General features: G+C 37.8%; 2 protein-coding genes across 3 annotated transcripts in view; one reads left to right on the top strand and one right to left on the bottom strand.

Annotated features, from left to right (window-relative positions):
• LOC128989946 (ankyrin repeat domain-containing protein 6-like) overlaps positions 1–21,532 on the top strand; it is a 68,878-nt gene that overhangs the window by 31,804 nt on the left and 15,542 nt on the right. The gene's annotated exons all lie outside the window — the stretch shown is intronic.
• LOC128989948 (flotillin-2-like) lies at positions 12,917–14,293 on the bottom strand. Its single transcript, XM_054412114.1, has one exon. It carries the CDS (start codon positions 14,189–14,191, stop codon positions 12,917–12,919), a length of 1,275 nt encoding a protein of 424 aa, XP_054268089.1. The 5' UTR covers positions 14,192–14,293.

Below are 21,532 nucleotides of genomic sequence, written 5' to 3'. Positions count from 1 at the left end.
ACTTTCTTGTGATTTTTGGCCAGAATTTTTTCCAGCATAATGTTTTTTTTTTTTTAATATGAACTAGATTGGCTAGCTTTTTAGTCATGACCATTAACAGCACAATTTTCAATAATACATAGTTGAATACAGTCTCACTCTTGAGCCATCAACAATCTTATGCATTTTCTCAGGATCAGATCAGTACCTAAGTACTGAGCACTATATTTTATTCAGATTCCCAGATGTACTTTTATTTTTTCAGGTTCTTGCAAAAACCTTCTCTATCGTTACTCTACTTAATTCGAAAATTTTCTCTATCTTTCTTTGGCTCTCAAAGTTGAATTTAATTTCAGCCCTCGGTGTTATCGCAATAAAGAACGTTTTCATCGCAAGGTTACAGTTTCTTGTATGACGTTGCAGTGAAGTACTATGATAGAAGGTTTAATCCCACATTAACTTATAGGTTGCGATGAAATTTGAACTCCTTATCTAAAAGTCTTAGGCTTAAAGAGTTTACTCCCCTTCCCCTTTCTTGTCCAAGTTTTGTTGTGCATTGCATCGTCCAAATGATGACGTATTAGTGAAGAACTATGAGAGCAGGTGTCATCCTGTAATAACCTTACCTCCTTGTGAAAAATTTCGAAATCCTCCATCGTTCTTGCAGCTGTTATCACGATCCCTCTTCCTACTTCTGCAACAACAAAGAACGTATCCATCGCAAGGTCCAAGTTCAAGTGTGACGTAGTGATGGACGATGAGAGGCGAAACATCACTAACCACTATTCTGACCCGGACCGGTCCAGCCTCGGGGAGTCACAACGTGGGAATATCTCATCACTGCACCTTGGTGCTGGCTGCAATTAAAACATCGGAGTGTTTCTATTACTTTAGTACAGCTGGAGATCTTCAAGAAAAGAATATTTGTCAGCTTCTGTAACCAAATGTGGCGCTTCTAGTTCAATTATCAATCAGTTATCAATTATTTAAGATGGAGAAGTCACTATGTGCGTATTTTAACCAAAATGAACAAATGATGTAAAGGATGAGTGGCGCGATCTTGTAGACTTGTTAGTGACTAAGGCCGAAATGTTCCTTAGACACAGGCCAATGGCAACTAAGGGACCTACAGTTTATAGTGGAATCTGAACCACATTTTTCCACATTATTCGGATCGTTTTAGTTAACTTCATAGCGTTGAAGAATAATTTGTCTACTTCTTGACCCAGAGGTGAGCAAAATGTAGAGATTAGGGTGATGTTCATGAGATATTATTATGTCAGCTAATTTTTTGACTGAGCTAGGTCTGCACAGAATAATTATTTGAAAGAAATCGCTCGGTAAATCAAGCAAATTTGTTGTATGTGGACATTCTTTATGGTCTATGTTTCTTATAATCGGAAGATAGCATTGCTCTAAGGACCAAGATGAGTCTAAAGTTATTTTTGCTATAACTTATTCTATGTTCGATTAATGTCCAGACTGTGATGGACAATTTATGCTATTTACGATTGCTGTTTAATTCAATCTAATATTGTTAAAGGAGGTTAGCAGAATGTTCTCTCATATTAACGCTTGCCAGTAACACAACAAAACGGAATTTGATAAAATAAAAATAACTGCAGATCGGCAAGACACGAAACGCGACCATCCCACCTTCGAGATGCCCCCAGGGGTAAAAAACAAAAGAGGTTCCAAGGGCAACCTATTATTTTGAAACGATCGAACGGCGTGTGGGCTGGACGGTGAAATTACTATTAATTTCAGGGAAGAATTTGGGGCGCGAAGTGATGGCCTCGTTTTATTGGTATTACTTTTTTACATTTTTTGTCTTCTCAGCAAAACTTACTCTGTTCTTATCCTTTCGTGTACCGGTACCAAAAAACTTCCCCAGGAGTATGACATGCTGTTTACGTAACGTTACCAAAATATGTGCTATTACAGTAAATTACAGCTCAGACATAATTATTTGACTTCGGGCTTTCTTAATTGGCTGGAACTCATTCCACGTAAATATACTCCGTCACATCTTCCGAGACCACATTGGATATACTCGATTACTGATACCTGATATGCCGCATTTATTTTAGTATGGTTACTGAATAAACATCCTACTAATATTATAAATGAGAAAGTTTAGATGTATGGATGTATGGATGTATGTTTGTGACAAGTGAACGTGAAAAATACTGGTCGGATTGGGCTGAAATTTGACATGATGATAGCTCACATTCCCGATTAACATATAGGCATATTTTTATTTCAAAAATCCTTTCGGGCTCCGCCCCAGTGGCTCTGGAGTTTCCCATGTTAACCTTATGAGAAATGGAATTATTGAATCTTAACAGCTGTTTCAATTAAACAAGTTGGTTATGTTCTGTGATGTTCAATAGCATTAAAGTTACAAGGATTACCAACAGGGTGCAGCACTGTTATTTCTTTTACATTTATGACAACAGCTAATTTGACCAAAAGGTGAGTGAGCGTAGCGAACGAACTTCAACCTGGAGGCGAGTTAGCGTAGCGAACGAGCTAACCTGAAGGCAAGTGAGCGTAGCGAACAAACTTCAACCAGGACGTGATTGAGCCATGCGAACGAGATAATCTTGAAAATGAAGAAGTTAAACGGGGCAAAGCCCGCGGGTTACAGCTAGTTGTTGATAAATAATACCTCTTTAGGATGAAAACTCAGCTGTTTTCGACCTCGAATTCGATTTAAATTAAATAACCAGCTGATATAGTCTCTTGAATTCAAAATTCTTCGAATTGGCGTTGTTTAATCTATATATTAATATTAATTTGAAACTGTTTTTCTTTGTCACAGCTATTTTGAGAGAACGGCTGGGCGTAGAAACTCGGTAGAGGTGTCTAAAGAAAGGTCTTGGTCTGTAGATGAGCCATCAAAAGAGAAACATGGTGAACTCCCTTGGGGCTCTGCCCCAGTGGCCTTTGAATTCCCATCCCATGTTATTCTTATGGAGGAAAACGGGGTTTTTGTCACAGCTAATTTGAGAGAACGGCTGGGCGTAGAAACTTGGTAGGGGTCTCTAAAGAATGGTCTTGGTCTGTAGATGAGCCATCAAAAGAGAAACATGGTGAACTCCCTTGGGGCTCTGCCCCAGTGGCCTTTGAATTCCCATCCCATGTTATTCTTATGGAGGAAAACGGGGTTTTTGTCACAGCTAATTTGAGAGAACGGCTGGGCGTAGAAACTTGGTAGGGGTCTCTAAAGAATGGTCTTGGTCTGTAGATGAGCCATCAAAAGAGGAACGAGGTCAATTCCCTTGGGGCTCTGCCCCAGAAGCCTTTAAAGTTGCCTCCAGATTTGTTTACATTACGACCATATGCATAATTCTACACTACTTTTTAATGAAACAGCTGTTAATATTTAAATTGTGATTTATTGAATTTGTCAAAATTAAGTACAGTATTTGCAATGGGTTTTTCTGATTTTAAAATGGGTTTTCTTCTGCATCGTGTCATGTTTTGCAATATAATGTTCTATTACCAAATCAGTGGAAAATCCTATCATCACAGTAACTCTTTTCTTTTGAAGTTAACTTATATCTATTGTATGGGTTGGTTTCTGCCTTTTTTACCACTTCTTGGAGATCTTCGTAGGTGATATTCGTTGGCATATTGCATCTGTAGATGAAACTTGGGTTGGTGTATAGAGTGGAAAAGAGTGAGAAATCCTGGACAATTTGATATAGGCTAAAAATAAAACTGAATTAAAACTGTTCTACATTTCTTGAGCAATCATTGAAATAACCGATTTGCAAACAATTGAAACATAGAAAAAGTCATAGAACACAACCAAGTAGAAGAAATAGAAATAATGTTTTTTTTTCATTTATAATCGTTATCATAGACAACTTAATGCGACAATGAAAGGGAAAAATTTGTAGAAAACACTAAAAAAACAAGATCAGCTTTTTGAAAAAAGATAAGATATTTACAAAATATTTTGATTATATCTAACTGTTGTGTAGATTGTGAGTATTTCCATAATCTTTGAGTCGCCTGTAATGCAATTGCTCGAATTCGAGCAACAGGTACACTAGTTGAATCTAATTTATAGGTCAACAACTTAAATAGTCCGTGTTTGTGAAGAAAGGAATTGCATTGATTTGTCGTTTCAAGAAATCAATCACATTCTTTTTTAATCGGTGACATATATGATGCAATCCAAAATAATCCACTCAAACTAAACATTAGTCCGTGATATCTTTCAAAATAAGAACATTAACTCTGATATAGTATTGAGTAATTCCAATACGACTAATTATCCATAATAATTATATTATTAACCATTCCTACACAACATTGAGATGCTCACACAATCTAAGTAGTAAAAAGAAACTTGTAAAACCAATCGTGAATAAACATACTTGTGTAGGTTTTGTAGCGTCGTCACTAAGACTAACACATGACTCGAAATGAACCCTAAGTTTTTATTTGCATCGCTAAGTGCGTATTGGTGGAGAAGTAGGTTGTTGGATGCAACGCAGATTGACGAGGCTTTAGCTGAACATTGAACACACAATATAAATCCCGTAGAGAGGTTCGCAGAAAGCAGTAACGGGTAAGGCAGTAAATAAGCTGATGCATGTAATGTTCGTCATAACGAGTGTTTATGAATGTATAAGAACATTTGACAGACGGTCGGCGCGGTGCGACAGTGACTGGCTGAATATGCGCGGTTAATGTAGGAACTGATCACTATAGGAAAGGGATGGAAGAAAAGATAATAAATTCAACACGGAACACGTTTTGGGCACTTGATGTAAACATAACGTTTTTGTGTAATAGTATATATGAGTATATATCGTACCTAGGGCTGAAAATGAGGTTTTGAACAAAGAAAATATTTAAGGGTACTTATGGGTGTTATGCTATTTGGACTTGATTGTAGCCTATAATGTTGATTTTTCCTTAACAATATACATCAAATTCAAATTGCAAATACCCTCGCCGCAGCAATCCTGCAAACTAAGTAAATTTTCATTTGACTGGTTTAAAATTTCAGTTAAATTTATTTAATTGACATTAGGTTTAACGAATACCTAGGCTTGCTGCTTCAAGGAGGGTAATAAAGTGTATTTTTAGTAAAGTTTACTTATTCCCCATAGCAATAACACGGGAATTTAAAATTTACGATTTTTAAAATATTTTTTCGTTATTAATAACAGTACAAAAACACTTCAATATACTAAATAATTGTTTGTTTTAAGCTCTTCAAAATGGTTTGGAGAGAAATTGGAAACATTTTATGTTTTGATGGTCAAAAATTAGGAAAACCTATTTTTACCTCATAAAATAGTCCGATCATGCTGGCTCGTGAACTCGTTCGAATAAATATGTAGGCTAGGTTTACACGTTTGTACCAAATTTAATCAAAATTGGACCATTGTAGCCCGAGTTGTCGTGCAAACAACATACTGTATATGAATTTGAACGGATGTTGTTTTTGGCCTCTGGGGACATCAAAACGAAAAAGCAAATCGGTCTAGGGTCCAGGTCTTACCATAAGACCATAAGGGGAAATAGCTTATTCCCTATACACAGGGTTAGGCTAAAGTCTGGAACCCCCCACCTAACTTTTTAACGCGTTGCAGTAGGAAAACCAAACTTGGCACATATTTACAACATAAGAAATTGCACTTTTTCATTAAAGTTACAAATTTGCCCCAGCCCCCAAAATGTGGTATTTTGGGGGTAGCCAAAATAAAAAAAAGAAATTCGCTAAAAGAGCAAAGTAGTACTTTTTCTCTTAGGTTAAAATTAAGTCCAATTTTAAAACGAAATAACACTCTCGGAAGAGTTGCTGACGAAACCGAAGATTGGAGACTCAGCAAACGCAGAGATGCTAATTGCTGATTGAAACTCTAATGGAGACTCTAATGCGCTGCTCCAGAATCTCTAATTTGTATGAAAGTGGGTGACTGTGCAAAGTAGTCTCAACTTGTAGGTCACAGTGTATTGCATGACTCACACCTATTGGGCGAACCATCCACTTGTAATTAGGTACCAGGTTGGGGTATTTAGGTTTCAGTGTGATTAGTAATCTACAAAACCACCATTGTTGGGTTCGATAAATTAAATGAAGATCACACACTCAATGAGTTGCTAAGTTTCTACCACCACCAGACTAATTTTACAGTTTTTACAGCCTCTTCCTAGAAGTACTAGAAGCATTGGTCGATTGGTCTAGTATATTATTAGAAGCATTGACTATACATAGTGTTCTAAATAAAATTAAAGTTCTATTGTAGAGAATGTCAGGATATCTAAACGTTCACAGTTGCTTAAGCTTAGTGACAATCACTTAATAGATATTTAGGGCAGTTTGTGGATGAATAAATACTTAAATCTCTGCATGTTTTGTTTACATTTTAACGAAATACATTGGTGGGGTTCTGACCTAATTTTGCATCAGTTTGCACCTATCTTGAAGGTCAACATGAAAATATAAAATAACAATTCACTGATTTTAAATATTTGTTACAAATTAAATAGATTTACTTTATAGTACCTTTACTAAATCTGCGTCAGTGAAGATAATTTAGCCTCTTTAATTTGTATCATTCGCTGTGAAAATGAGTTTAATAACTCGTGAACATTATTACCTGTCGCGATTAGGTAGCCAAAACATTGGAACCTGTAAAGACATGAGCAAAATATTAAACATGCAGGTGATAAGCAAATGAGAATGAAAAATGTAAATTGGACAGCTTTATAAAAATCATGCTAATTTAATTCCTTTTATACAAACCATTAAAGCTTAGTAAGTAACTATGACAAACCATCAACATTATTTTACATAATTTTATAATACTTATCAAACTATGTTTTAACTATATCTTGGATGAAAATCGTTTCGAACAAGTTCAAATGCCAACAGAAAAACAATACCGGTCTCTTGAGCTGAACTGTGCCTTCATTAGAAGTCTCACTCGAAAAGGCAAACAATGTCCAATGTTTACTTGGAACACAAATTCGACAGATTTTCACAACTTGTAACTAATTTCTCTTGTCGTCCGTGTGACGCCGTGGGTGGTATGATCCCTGGACCCGACATCCGCTGGGCGCGAGCTAGGTTGGGGAAACATGAGATCAACACCTTCCAGAAGCCGAGAGTCCTGGCCATAGTGTCGATGTCAGGACAAAAACTAGGACAAAGGATCTTCCAAAGACCCAGTGACTCCTCACATTACATCTTTGTCAAGTTCTACACACTGAGTTCGATGGTGAAAAGTTAAAGCTGAAGTGCCTAGAGTATTAAACGCTTAAGAGAAGAAAGTTCTAGAACAGCATCAGGTGGTTGAAACAATTAAAAACTTCATGATTGAATTAAGTATTTCTGAAGTTTTGCATCATTAGCTTTTTGGTAAAAGGTTTTAGCTTGGTAGTTTAAGCTCTTTGTTTAAAGCTGCTATCCTAGACAAGGCTGACGAGGACAAAGTCTTAGAGCAGCCACATTGGGCTCGTCGTCCACTGAAATTGAAAAAAAAAATCTCCATGAGTATGTAAGTCAGTGGGTTATTGTACTGACCAAATATTCTGGAAAATTGTTTTTTTCTGTATCATTATAAAAAGTTCATTGAATTGAAAATATGAATTCATCTTTTGCAAACCATTGCTTGTCTTGTCCGTAGCTTCTACAAAAAAAGTAGGCCTAAGGGACTGCTTTCCTTTTTGACAGTTTAAGTTATACTTGTAATGAAGCAAAATTAACTCGTATATTGTTGAATAATTGAGGAAGAAGATTCAACATCTCATGTTTCAGCCTTCCAGGGAAGAGGGAAATGTAGCTTTTCTCTTTTTAAGTGTAGTGGGCATATATATTTTATACTGAATTTGTATGACTTAGCATGGAGAAAATTTTCTGCATGTTTAAGTTCCTAAAAGTGTTGGCTAAATTTTTTATGAAATTTTAGTATATTAAAATAAACTTCTTCTCATAAGCAGCAGCACTAAATCGCGTTTCAATACGTAATCGGAGACTCTTAAGAGAAAATTAAATATCTGAACTATAATAACTAGGCCTAAATACGTGTTGGTAATATAATAGCAGGGAGTAAATTATTTGCAAGGCTGCAAATAGTTCGTTTAATTTGGCTCAAGATTGAGTCAATCAAAAACATCCTCGCTATTGGGTAACGTTAATTTTCTGTCCTTGGGTCAAAGACTAAATAGAGCAATCCGATCTGGGAGAGGCGAAAGAAGATAATCGGTGGCTATTATAGGAAATATTACAACTGCAAATTGTGCTGTAATTGCTGCCTGAACGGCTCAGGACCGATCTCATATGAAAGTGGGGTGATTACTAATGTTATGATTGCTGGGACGGTCTACTTGAACTGAATCGAAGCAGTTAAAAAATGAAACGTGAAAGTAGGAAGCGATAAAGATTTACGAGTGTTATTAGAATTAAATTGAAAGAAAGTTAAAAATATTAAATGTTAACAAGTAAATACATTTTCTAGATTTAAGAGACCCAATTATAGCCTAGCGATAGTTTTGGGGTGCAGGGCCGAGTGCCAGTTGTCTAAATATTATGACGAGGGTAATTTTACAGCCAGGCTTGGCGGTGCGAGTGCCAGCCAGGTATCACAAGTGACCGGTTCCGCGGTGCAGCTGATATGGAGGTGGAAAGTGTTTTTTAATTGCCATATTGTAATTGTCATTGTCATTGTGTTTTAATTTATTGAACGTTTCGCAACGTTTGAACCGAAAAATATATTTTAGTACATGGATTTATAACTACCCCAATCTCCAAGCCTTTACCATTCAAAAGCTATTTTTGCAATTTGGTGAATCTACCAAGCAAAAACAGGTGTATTAGCTTGTAAAGTAATACAATTGCAAATAGAATATAATACAATAGTATACCACGTTACTAGTCCTGAAAATAGGCACTCCCTCTCCTTCAATAAAAAATCTGTGCAAATTCTCATATTCCCACCGACGAAATGACTAACAATCACTACTCTTAACCTCTAGGTTATATATGGTTATATTTGTGTTTATAACCACTCATTGACTTCATTGACAAATAAAATCAGCTGGTTGGTGTCCGGTAAAAACACATTTCTGTATTGTAGTACGTAATGAAACCCTATTTAATTAACCTGGCGCAAACAGTTTTTTTCTGGACTAAATCCTTGCGTGGGAAGTTAGTAGTCGTACTCGATAGAAAGATTTGAATACAGTTTGTTCTTCTTTGTTCTTCCCAACCAACGGATTCCCTCATTTCGACCCACTGTGTAATCGATGTTCTGCTCTTTGTTCTTCCAGATGACAAACGCTTTTGCGATTTCTAATTATATCACAAATGAGATTCTGGGGCGTGTCGTCCTGGGCAGACAAAAAGTTAGTTTTTCAACAGCGTGGAGGATGCGCTGTTGTGACAACGCCGCGCGTGACGTCAGGTACGACCCGGTCACGTGCTGCGTTCACGGACCTCCAAACACAAAACCAATCACCGCCATTCACATTACCATTCTGTGGTCGATGACTATTCATCGTCCGCCGTTTGGCACGAAGGGTTTGTGTCCGTTGAATAATGTTTGTTTTCAGCCATTGTTCTTTCCGATCAACCCATCAAGGTTCTGAATTTGTCCTCATTCAATTCGTTTTATGATTCAAACTGATCTTTTGACAATGCAAAATTCTGGTGTTTGTTTTGTGAAATGAATAAGAATCAAGGTTTCGCCAAAAAGTGGATTTTTTACTAAATATATTTATACTCAAGAGAAGTATACATAACTTTCCAAGGTCAAAGTTGTAGGCCGTTTTAGACTCACTTTCTTTCTAATTAGCTTTTATTAATAAGCTAAACACTTAAAGTAATAACTTTTAACTGAAATTACAACTTGTTGTAAATGGTAGCATAGTTAATAATCCCATGCACTATCTTATAATGGAAATTTGAGAGGGAGAAAATAATTTCAACTGTAGCTCACTGTCACTCTGAGTGGCTGATAGTTACATATGGTCCATAATAAAGATGAAACATCTACTTAAGTAAACAAAGACTATTGCAGTAATGATGTCTTTGTCATTAAAGCAAGATACAAACAGATCCAGCTTAGATTTTCCTTTCCCTGGATCATCCTTGTCGAACACAAGCAAGTCTGTCTTCCTGGCCATTCCACGGACAGTTGGGTAATACAAGACGTTTCTCTTGTTCCTTTCCCCCAGGCCTTGTCTCAGAAGTGAGAGTTTAATGAGGTTGGTGGGCGTTGTAGGTCGCTCCAAGGAGGTATTATTTTAATATTAAACGACAGACGTTTAGCCTTTACACGCCAAGAAAGTGTGAGGAAATTAGAATTGTCTATTACAATTCTACCCTTTTAGACTAATTCCGACAACCCAGGAATTAGGCCTTTTCACAATTTGTTTGCATCCTGCACGATCTGTTCTGTTGAAGCATAGCAAAACAAGACAGGTGGAATAATGGAGAATTTGTTTGACGTCACAAGCGATTACATTAAATACCTATTTAAGGAAAGATAGCCAACATTTCGGTACTTACGTACTATACCGACTACACCTAACCTACTTAACCTATAATCTTATTTGGAAGTCGATTTATTGGTGTAGTCGGTATCCAAATGTATTTAAATACTTTCACTCTGGTTTTGAACCACAATATTCCAGATGCATATTCAAAACAGTAAATCTGATCCAAATCAATCATTCCAATTGACTAGTCCATTAACATGACTATAAAATCAATTCCGAAAGCTCAACTGCTCGTGGATCGTACCATAACTCGCCTTTCTAATTTAAATCCCGACACGATGTATTCAATTTATTTTAATGAACAATTGTTTAATGGAATTAGCATGATTCTGTATGTGCATGATTTGAATAGTGGTCGGAGTGTTCCGGTCCCACACGCTCCACGTTCGTCATACAATGACCTCGGGCTTTTCTCATGGACTTGTCTGCATCTACTCGCTCAGTCGCTCCTCCCCTCGCATTCTTGTCTACTCATTCTTCCTAAAGTCATTGGCAAAACAGCTAACGCTCCGTTCGAAAAGTTGCATGAAAGATTCTTGCTGTTTTCTCTTTGAAGAGTTTCCCCGATTCATAAAAGCAGATATTGCACTTGGAATTACTTGTTGATAAATGGTTTTAGTGATGGCCCTAAAATCTGGAAGTTCTTGGTTCAATTTTAATCGGGGTCAATTCTGGAACCAGATGCTATTTATCATCTGGCAATCTGTGAAAGATAGTATCTGACAAAAAAAGATAGTATATAAACACACCTCTATCTACTAAAGCACTGGCGCCTGCATACATGTTATTAAAACTAGAGGTTGTCAAATTGATGGAAAACTCAACCAAAAATATGTAATGTACAGACAGCTATTTTCACCCCACCCTGTAAAAAATACATGTGATTGGAATTTCTTCCATTTGTTTTGATTTTCTGTTTATATTTAGTTGCCATATCGTCACTTGCATTGCAACCCATTGGTCCATGTTATTTGTTATTTTAAATTAATTTGTTGTGCTTACTTTTGAGCCCATTTTAATTTATAAAGGGATTCTGCACATCTGCAGGCAAAAGTATTTCTAACAGTATGCGTAGATTTTCCCTGCGATACACACGAGCTGAGAAAAAAGGTTTTCACCACACATGCCTATCAAGGATAAAGGTAAACCAGTGTCTTGCTTGTTGTGGGGGTCGGAGAAAGGGGTCCTCCAACAATAACAAAGTAAATATAACGTTTAAAACATGATCTTTTGATGACTGAAATTTGTAATCAAGTTTTAAAAATAATTAATTTCCGCTACAATCAGTTTGAAACATTACAGAGCATAGTGAATTCTAAATTTTGGTTTTATCGTGGGAACATTAATGGCGACCCCACCGCACTTGACTTTAAATTTTCAAAGTCAATGGTAAAACCATCAGGGAGTCACTAGTAGGTGACAAAGACTTGGCGACAAAACTTATTTTATTCGATAAAACACCAGTTGTTAAGTGCGTCTGCATGAGTATTGCTAATCTCTCACCTTATCTCACTTGAGCAGATTAATCTGAGTAACGGTGGACCTCCAAATGTCAAGGGCATTACCAGGTTCAGAGGCAGATTTTCTTATTGCCGACCTTTCTGACGCCGTTCAATTGCTTGGGAGCTCGCACGAGATACAAGATGGCGCTGCATTAAGTGCGATCACGTAGAGTGTTGGAGGATGGTTCTGTCGTAAACGAGAGGTGGAGGTGTGAGAACGAGGAGAAAGGGTATCGTAGAATATCGTTTAAATGGTACTACTTAATATTCACCTTAACCGGCAATAAGTGTGACATAAGCAATGTCAATAGATGGAATTAAGTGGTCTCGGTATAATACACACTGTGCTTCCGCAGGTAGGCTTACATTCTTGAATCTGCGTTCTCCGGTTCGTTCTGAACACTTGTAATTACTGTATATGAACTTTAACGTGTCAAAGACAAACTTTGAACTGATTTCATGATGATGTTAGGATAAGTGTGTCGAAATGCGTTATAAAAATGGGGCAAATGGTTACAAAGTATATTAATGTATTAAAGGATTGTTTATTTATTAGATCGACCGTTTGATACAAACTATTTACAAAAGATTGTCCCATCTTGTAACATGTTTATTAATCTTTGTAGCAAAATGCAGGTAATCACATGAAAAAAATCTGAATCCAGTCTAAAATTTACATGATTATAAAAAAGTATTTATATATTCTAATGTGGGACTTTAATTTCGATAGTTTGTTTCGTTAGTAAGTTTAGAAGAGGAATAAACCGTCACCGAGCATAAACATCCAAATTGAGTTTATAATTAACAAATCTGAAGGAAAATAGTCAAAAGTAAAACTCCCATAGTGATATTGATAGCGTTGAAGATGTTTTACAACCCTTTCGGATTTTAATTTACAAACTACACTATTTCGCCCCAGGAACTTTACTGAGCACTTTAGAGAGGTCGACACCAGTAAGTGCCTGTACGGCGGGTGGGACTTGGCTGACCAGTCGGTTGATATCTCCGGATATTTGATCGTTGCCTCCCAACAGGACGATCTCCTCAGTCTTGGCCAGGGGCGCGGTCACTTCTGCTGCTATCTTCGGCAGCACCTCCAACACCATGGAGGCGATGGCTGCTTCACCGTACTGTGTGTATACCTGAGCCTTCATCCTCATCCTACCTGCCACTGCCTTCCCAACACTCTCCAAAGCCTCAGCCTCCGCCTTCCCTATCAGCTTGATCTTCTCCCCTTCTGCCTTAGCCTCTTCTACACCTTGTGTCTTCTTGCCCTGAGCGATGGCCTGGACCTTGTAGCTCTCCGCCTCCACTGGAAGTCTCACCGTAGCCTTCAACTCTCTCTCCTTTCTCTGCACCTCTTGTTGTTCAATTTCTATTTGCTTCTTCCTTTCCACAATTTCAATTTGAATCTCTTCATTTCTAATCTGCTGGCGTACCTTGGCAGCTTGCAGTTCATAGGCTAGTTGTGCTTGAGCTTTGGCAGTGTTGATTTCTATATCGAAATTTGCCTTTTGCAGTTTGTAAAGCCTCGCGTTGTTTTCTATCTTGGAGTCGGTGAGGTACTTCACGTCCATCGCTGCCTTTTCACACTCTGCCTCTCTGATGCCAGCGTCCCTGTTGGCTTGGGCGACTCCTGCGGCGGCGTCACGCTTCACCTCGGCGATCCGAGCCTTCCCGAGTGACGTCAGGTAGCCTTCTTCATCGGTTATGTCCTTGATAGTGAAGGACAATATCTCGATCCCCATTCCGCCTACGTCTGGTGATGCTACTTCTCGCACCAGCGCGGCGAACTGTTCCCGGTCTTTGTACACCTCCTCCACCGTCAGAGTGCCGAGGATCGCTCTCTGATGTCCCTCGAGGGTATGCAGCACAGTGGACTTGATCTCTCTCATACTCTTGCCCAGGAATTGTTCTGAGGCGACTTTCAGCAGTTCCTCGTCCTTCATGATCTTGCACTGAGCCACTCCGGTCACCGTCAATGCCACGCCCAGGGATGTTTCGACCATTTCGCTGATAGGGGTCAACGTCATGACCTCTAGAGGGAGATACTGAACATCAGTCACCAACCACCAAGCCCACGCCCATCCTCCCACGATAAACGACTTCTTGGTAGACCCGCAGCAGCCGCCTGACACTATCAGAGCCCTGTTTGGCCCAACTGTGTAAATATTTCCCATTGCCCAGTGGAGTGATTTTCTAAGGTCGATTTTAAACTTCTTGTGTATCTCACTTGAGTAACAAACACTACGTGTTTCTTAAGAAAATGTATACCAGCCAGAAAATGAAGTACCTATATTATCAACATAAAATGTTTTCAGTTTACAACGCCTAGACTTATAAACAATACCATCTGTTTAAATGATTTTGAAAGAATCGACAGCGGGTTTGTAAATTTGTCGAATCCTACTTCCTACTATATATATATATATTTATATATATATAATATTATAAATGAGAAAGTTTGGATGTATGGATGTATGGATGTATGGATGTATGTTTGTGACAAGTGAACGCGAAAAATACTGGTCGGATTGGGCTGAAATTTGGCATGATGATAGCTCACATTCCCGATTAACATATTCTTATTTCAAAAATCCTTTCGGGCTCCGCCCCAGTGGCTCTGGAGTTTCCCATGTTAACCTTATGAGAAATGAAATTATTGAATCTTAACAGCTGTTTCAATTAAACAAGTTGGTTCTGTTCTGTGATGTTCAATAGCATTAAAGTTACAAAAATTACCAACAGGGTGCAGCACTATTATTTCTTTTACATTTATGACAACAGCTAATTTGCAACCAAAAGGTGAGTGAGCGTAGCGAACGAACTTCAACCTGGAGGCGAGTTAGCGTAGCGAACGAGCTAACCTGAAGGCAAGTGAGCGCAGCGAACGAGCTCCAACCTAAAGGTGAGTGAGCGTAGCGAACAAACTTCAACCAGGACGTGATTGAGCCATGCGAACGAGATAATCTTGAAAATTAAGAAGTTAAACGGGGCAAAGCCCGCGGGTTACAGCTAGTATTATAATGATTCATCTTAAATTTACGTTATCATTTTGAAGTTTTGTACCCATATTTTTAATGAATCAATTAGTAACTAGATCGGGGTTTCTTTAAAACAATGAAATTCTAATATGGTTTTTGTTATACAGGGTGTTTCCAAATTGTCTGGACATATTTTGTGGACCTGTTCCTTGGGCTAAGACAAACATAAAATGCCATATAAGTATGGGTCTAAATGCCAAAAAGATTTCTGTTCTAAAATATTTCTGTTTGTTGGTCTTTTTGTGATTTTTAAGAATTATTTTATATCACGGTCATTTTTTAAGATAGAAATTTCAGAATTGGTATACATGTGTAATGTAATTTTATATTTTAGTAGGTAAAAGGAGCTTGTAAAGTTTCGTTCCAATATCTCAAGCTGTTTCAATATGGCGTCAATTTAAAATCTTTAATGCAAAATTTCATGAAAACCGTAAATAATAAGAAAATGGTTTTTCAGATCAAAAATATAGAAAATGTTAATCCAAATTAAAGGAGACCTTGATTGTTAAAATTGGATGATGATTTTCTACATTCGGTTACGCAATTTAATAGGACTACCTTACTGCTCCGTAAAATAACAAATAATAAACAATATGGAAGTCCTATTAAATTGCGTAACCGAATGTAGGAAAAAACTGAGAACTCGGTTTTTTGTCATCCAATTTTAACAATCAAGGTCTCATTTGATTTGGATTTAAATTTTCAATCTTTTTGATCTGAAAACCATGTTCTTAATATTTTCAGTTTTAATGAAATTTGGCATTAAAGATTTTAAATGGCTGCCATATTGAAACGGCTTGAGATATTGGAACGTAACTTTGCAAGCTCTTATTACCTAATAAAATACACATTTATACCAATTTTAAAGTTTCTATCTTTAAAAATGCGCAAGATATAAAATAATTCTTAAAAATCACAAACAGACTGACAAACAGAAATCTAGGCATTTTAGACCCATACTTATATGGCATTTCATGTTTGTCTTAGCCCAAGGAACAAGTTCACAAAATATGTCCATACAATTTGGAAACACCCTGTATAGGAATAACCAAAGTTTATCAAATGTTTTGTGCTTATTGTTCTAGAAACATGTAACTTTGCGTCCAAAGTTATTAATGCAGTCCATTATGGGTCACCGTATGAATAATAATATCCTATGAATAATATGCCTACTCTCAAACATGTCAACAAATGGCTATTTGTCCAGTATAATGTGATGGCAACTACGCCCGGTTGGTCTGTATGTTTTGTACATTATTATTCAGAGCCTGGTCCACGAAACCTGTAATTTCGTACATTCACTCGTCCTACTCTTGTTAATTTCTGGGCGAAATAACTTCTTACGGCACCTGGTTAAGCATTTTAAAACAATCGTATTTCTTGCCTTGAGCTTATCGTTGTGTAAAAAAGGTTCTTGGGGATGGACGTATGCGTTCACTTCTATTGTGTTCGGTTTTGTTGTAGAATGTAAATGAGCAAAGATCCGGGAGAGTCGTTGTTTATGTGGAGTGGTTTGTTGCACGTTGTTCTGCAGACCAATATAACCCACGCTGCAGGAGCAGGACTCCGGCGAACTACCTACTATACTAGCTCAGTGCCAGCCTCATGGACAAAGGCTGAAGGATATGTATGTAAATGTCATTGTCTTCTCATTACACAAGACTTTATGGGCTACATGACTTGGAATATGTGGAATCTTGTCGCGTTGTGATTGGTTGTTTGAAGTACGGATTCGATTGACCATAACAACTGTTGATTGGTCATACAGACATAGTATAAGAATCCATAGTGGTTATAAACTCATCGTGGCCGCGATAGCAAACTCGACAAGACATAATGTACTAGTTTAAAAATATTTATAACATGTTCAGTTGTAACAGATTGCCTCAGAGCAGATATGGTGTGTCCATCGTATCTCTTCTAATGTATTCCTTCGAACACAAGTAGCCTACAAGCTGGTATACTAAATTTAAAATGCAAACTCGTCCCAAAAAAGAAAGTAAATCACTGTTGAGACGGCTAAAACCCTGAGAGCCAACATGCTTTTGTCAACCAAATGGTCTGGGTAGCCAATCGGCGTTTATCATCACATCTGAAGACTCGATCTCGAACAAAGTCGATGCTAAACCCGGATACCATTTAATGTGTTATCATTAATTAATGATGACAAGACCATCGTTTGGACAGATTCCCCACTGCAGAAACACACGCTAAAACAATATGTTTCTATATATTTAATTACGTAAGCGAAGCAGTCCCCACGAAATATTTCGAGCTAGGAAAAAGGTCGCATGGCTGTTGAGGATTCATTTTGACGGTGGGAAAATTATCAGAAGTGTCAAAATTACCTGCTTTGTGTCAAAATTACCTGCTCAGCCCCACAGGCAGTCAAAGATGCAGACTTTTAATGGAAGTTCTGCTGGTTTTTAATAAGCCGGTTTAAATATACCAGCTGATTGCGTATTGTTAACATTGCGTATTTGTTTGTTTATTGGTTTTAGTGTCTGATTTTAGGTTAGAATGGTAATGCAGCGTTGAAAATGTATCGTGTTAGGGAAAGGCCGTGACTACTAAGGAGAGTATTTAGGAATGGTTAAACGGAGGTGATGGGCAGCAATTGCTGCTATGGGCCCCTAGTGATATTAATTCTTGCTCTCAACCGGTAATGTAAAAATCTCCTTAAATTGAAATGTCCATTTGTTGTGGCATAAGATCGATGCACCGACATCGGTTTCCCTCGACGTCGACGGAGTTATGCCACCGATAACAAGAAAGCCATCAACTTAAATTAGATACTCCATTACGAGCCAAGCGTATAAACGAGCTACAACCACAACTGGCACAAACATAATCCATTACAACGAGCGGTGACATTTCAAAAGATCTGGGACCGCCTCGCTCGTTGTCCACTCAATTAAACACAATAATAACATAATAAAGTGGAAGGGATGACCCTGGTCCACGGACGATGGACAGCCAGGTGACAGACTACGGCCAGTCAAGCAGAACGGAGAGGAGAACAAGAAATGCAAATCGCAAGACCGGTTCCAGAGTATAGTGGTCGGTGCATCGCTAGCTGTAGATTTACATAACTTCCGTCTGGCGGACCTTGCCTCTGGGCTGAGATAGCGATAGCTTCTTGTTTGATAGAGATGTAAGAGGTCCTTGGGTAAGGACGTTCAGCACCAACGCCTGTTCAGTTGATTCAATTTATTACCCGAAAATATGTGGTCGATATAAAACCGGACAGCATACGATTCCGGCTTCTAGATTATCCCACCGATGTAAAATATGGACCCTAAAAGTCCTTTCGGTTCATCCTGAACATGTTTATGGCCAGCTTGGGTTCAGCTGATACCAAATCCTCTTAAGAGTTCATCGCGGGTCAGTTCCAGATGTGATGGCTGAATCAGTCCAACAGTTTGTATGAAGATGTCCTCAAACCCAACCAATGGGGTTGTTGTTGTCAATGATCGGCAACAGAGTATTAAGTTATAATCGTAAATATCTATTCTTGTACTTTTTTAGATAAGATTTCTACGTGCAAACACACATCAGAGTGTATTGGACTGAAAGATGAGTATTGACAGAGCAAGATAACAGCTTTGTTCCTGACTGATAATATCTTAAAAGACCAATGTGTTTTGAACCGATTTCTGATTACTAAGCGAGCACTGTAGGCTATCCACTTAGCTAATATAACCCAACTCTACAAATTTTCCCGTTTAGACCTCTCTAATAAATATTGAAATATAATTCCCCATATTTATTTGTGTACTACCGCTTTATTTCACAATAATTATGCTATAGCATGAATTATTGGCGTGCAATAGTAGAAAAATCATTTGGGGGTTAAGTTGTTTTCGCTAACTCAAATACTAATGTTTTTTCCAGTAAAAGATGTTTACTGCAATAAAATGACGATTGCAAAAACTAATCTCTCGTTAACTACCCATTAGAAACCATTTGATAATATTTTCTTATGTAAACTGCTAATGAAAAGCCTATTTGTAGGACTATCAAACCTAATCACCCATATTAATTTCTTTCATTATTGCCATCACTGTTACAGTCAATGATTATTTCCCGTCCAAATGAGACTAAAATCACCTCTATTACCGCTCATTACATGAAATTGAATATGTTACAGATTTAAAAGATCTTAAGTCTCTTCTACACTACGGCAAATGTTTGTAAATGGGTTGAGAGCTAAATTACACTCATTATGAGTAAGTAAGCTGCTATTATCCCAATCAGGAAGCAGGTACGCTACTGCTACTACTTCTGAGTTGCATTATGGGAATGCGGCAACGATACGCCCCGGCGATACTGGCCTCGGTACTACGCACACAAGTGTGAACTCACCTCACGATATAATTCGTAGCATAAAATTAAATTTTCAATAATCTAATATCCATCGCACAGAACAAAGATGCAGTCTGTAAGTGAACTTGTTGAGTAGACTGTACATTTAGATCAAATACAACTCAAAATATTCAAACCACACCATAATCCCGTAGTATTCAAAGTCATTGATTACCTACACATCATATCTGGCCTATCTCTTACAAAAATACATTAGTATTTAGAGAAGTTATGGTTAATGTGTAGGCCCTAAATATTTAATCGTGTTTTCTGATGATTCGTCAAAATGTGCCATTAAAAAAGTAGGGATTTGAAAATATACAAAAAACCACGAATACTAGAAAGAAATTGGCAACGGAAGACCATTTCGGTTGGGACAATTCATTTGCCTTACAGTACTTGTTTCCAGTAATAGTTAAGAAACGTTAATTAGGAATCAAACATCTATCCACGTGATAGAAAATAATTTTTCTTGATTTAATGATTACTAGTTTACATGTTGCTCAAATTCGAGCAATTTCAAAATATTACCTAGAAGTTATTTCAAAACGAATAACAGTCATATTTACAATAGTTTAAAAGAGTCAACTCAAAGATTACCGGTGTGTAACTCAGACCATGTTCACTTCGTTATTGATCAACCTAAAGCATTCCGGCCGGTTTTCTCCATCTCAAAATGCCTCGCTCTACAGGCAACACAGGTCATTGATAGAGGGTCAATTGAGAACGAATCGTTTTGGGGTAGTGTTAGGGCGCATTTGTAATCTAATAGTTGAGATTTTCCAGGGTCAGGTGCTGACTGTGATGAGTTAAGCCTATTACGCGCCACCTGTAGCTGCGGTCGTTATCACGATTACGCCTCTTGTCCATGTTTCGTTGTTGTCGCGTCGGAGGCATTTAAAAGAAAAATAAAACAACAAATAAACAAATTATAGCTACACGAAACAACTATAAATGCACAAATTTCAGTTACAATCATGCCAACTCGATCCGTCATAGCGACACAAAACAACGATAAATACATAAATTTAAGATACAACCATACTAACACAATCCATCTTGGGGGTTATGTTTACACAAACTCAAATAGTAAATATAAATGTACTCAGTGCGTTTCGTTGAATTGAAAAATAAATAACAGCAATTAAATTATACAGCTGATCAAAATGTAAACAATTATGTTCTCCATAAGGATAACATGGGAATTTTAACAGCCACTGGGGCAGAGCCCAAGGGACTTTTTCAAAAATGTAAGGCCAGTTTGCAAATCTACGCGACACGCTCTTTCCAATGAGACGTCAATTGATAAAATCGGTTAAGAAATGGCGGAGGAGTTCAACCGACAAAGTTTCATGTAGCGTATTAATTATATAGATAGGTGTGGATTAGTAACAACAAATTAGAATCATTGATCAGATGGAACGACGGCGACGAGTATGCAAATCCATTTTCCTAAGTTACCTGACAAAGCAGGCTTTCTTGTGCTGATTATAGCACACAAAGCTTATTGCTGCATTTGCTTACTTTTTCCGTACTCATTTTACTTTTGCCTCACTCCAATATTCCAACCAAACAAAACAGAAAACAGTGTACGCTTGAAATTACGTTGGCAACACAGACAGATACTACAACTACGATCAGCTGGTGCAGTGTTTCCCATTTCGCTCAGCGCTTGGATTTAACCACGATTACTAGAAATTTAACCTAACCTAAAACGTGTAAGTGTTTGAAAGACTAACTATTTCTGTGCTTTATGTTAATTGAAGGAAAAATATGTGTAACACGAGAGCAAAGTGCGACTTAGCACACTAGCACAAATAAATATTACTCATAAAGTTATATACCAATCTGACGTACTCAGACGGTATAATCTGTTGAACCGTTCCTCAGTCGGCAGCTCCTAAACACCCTATCCAGAGTGCAATGGACCAATGGTACGTAGCCTCAGAAGGTCCATTCCAAGACACGGTCGGATGAGCGAACATCTTCGCCTCAGCTTGACCATTGTCCGGGGAAATAGCTCGGTAATAGCTGGCTGAGCGCCGCAGACCAGAGCATACGACACAGGTAATTGCAGATTTCTGCAGACGACGCGATGAGGCTGTCCCGTTG

This window comes from Macrosteles quadrilineatus, unplaced genomic scaffold (genome assembly GCF_028750875.1).
Source record: "Macrosteles quadrilineatus isolate MER2022 unplaced genomic scaffold, UCM_ALF_1.0 Scaffold_3__2_contigs__length_128488019, whole genome shotgun sequence".
NCBI lineage: Eukaryota > Metazoa > Arthropoda > Insecta > Hemiptera > Cicadellidae > Macrosteles > Macrosteles quadrilineatus.
This window is presented reverse-complemented; position numbering and strand designations above follow the sequence as displayed.

What these genes read in the sequence shown, in the direction of transcription:
- LOC128989948 (XM_054412114.1), bottom strand. Translation starts at nt 14,191, where the DNA reads ATGGGAAATATTTACACAGTTGGGCCAAACAGGGCTCTGATAGTGTCA.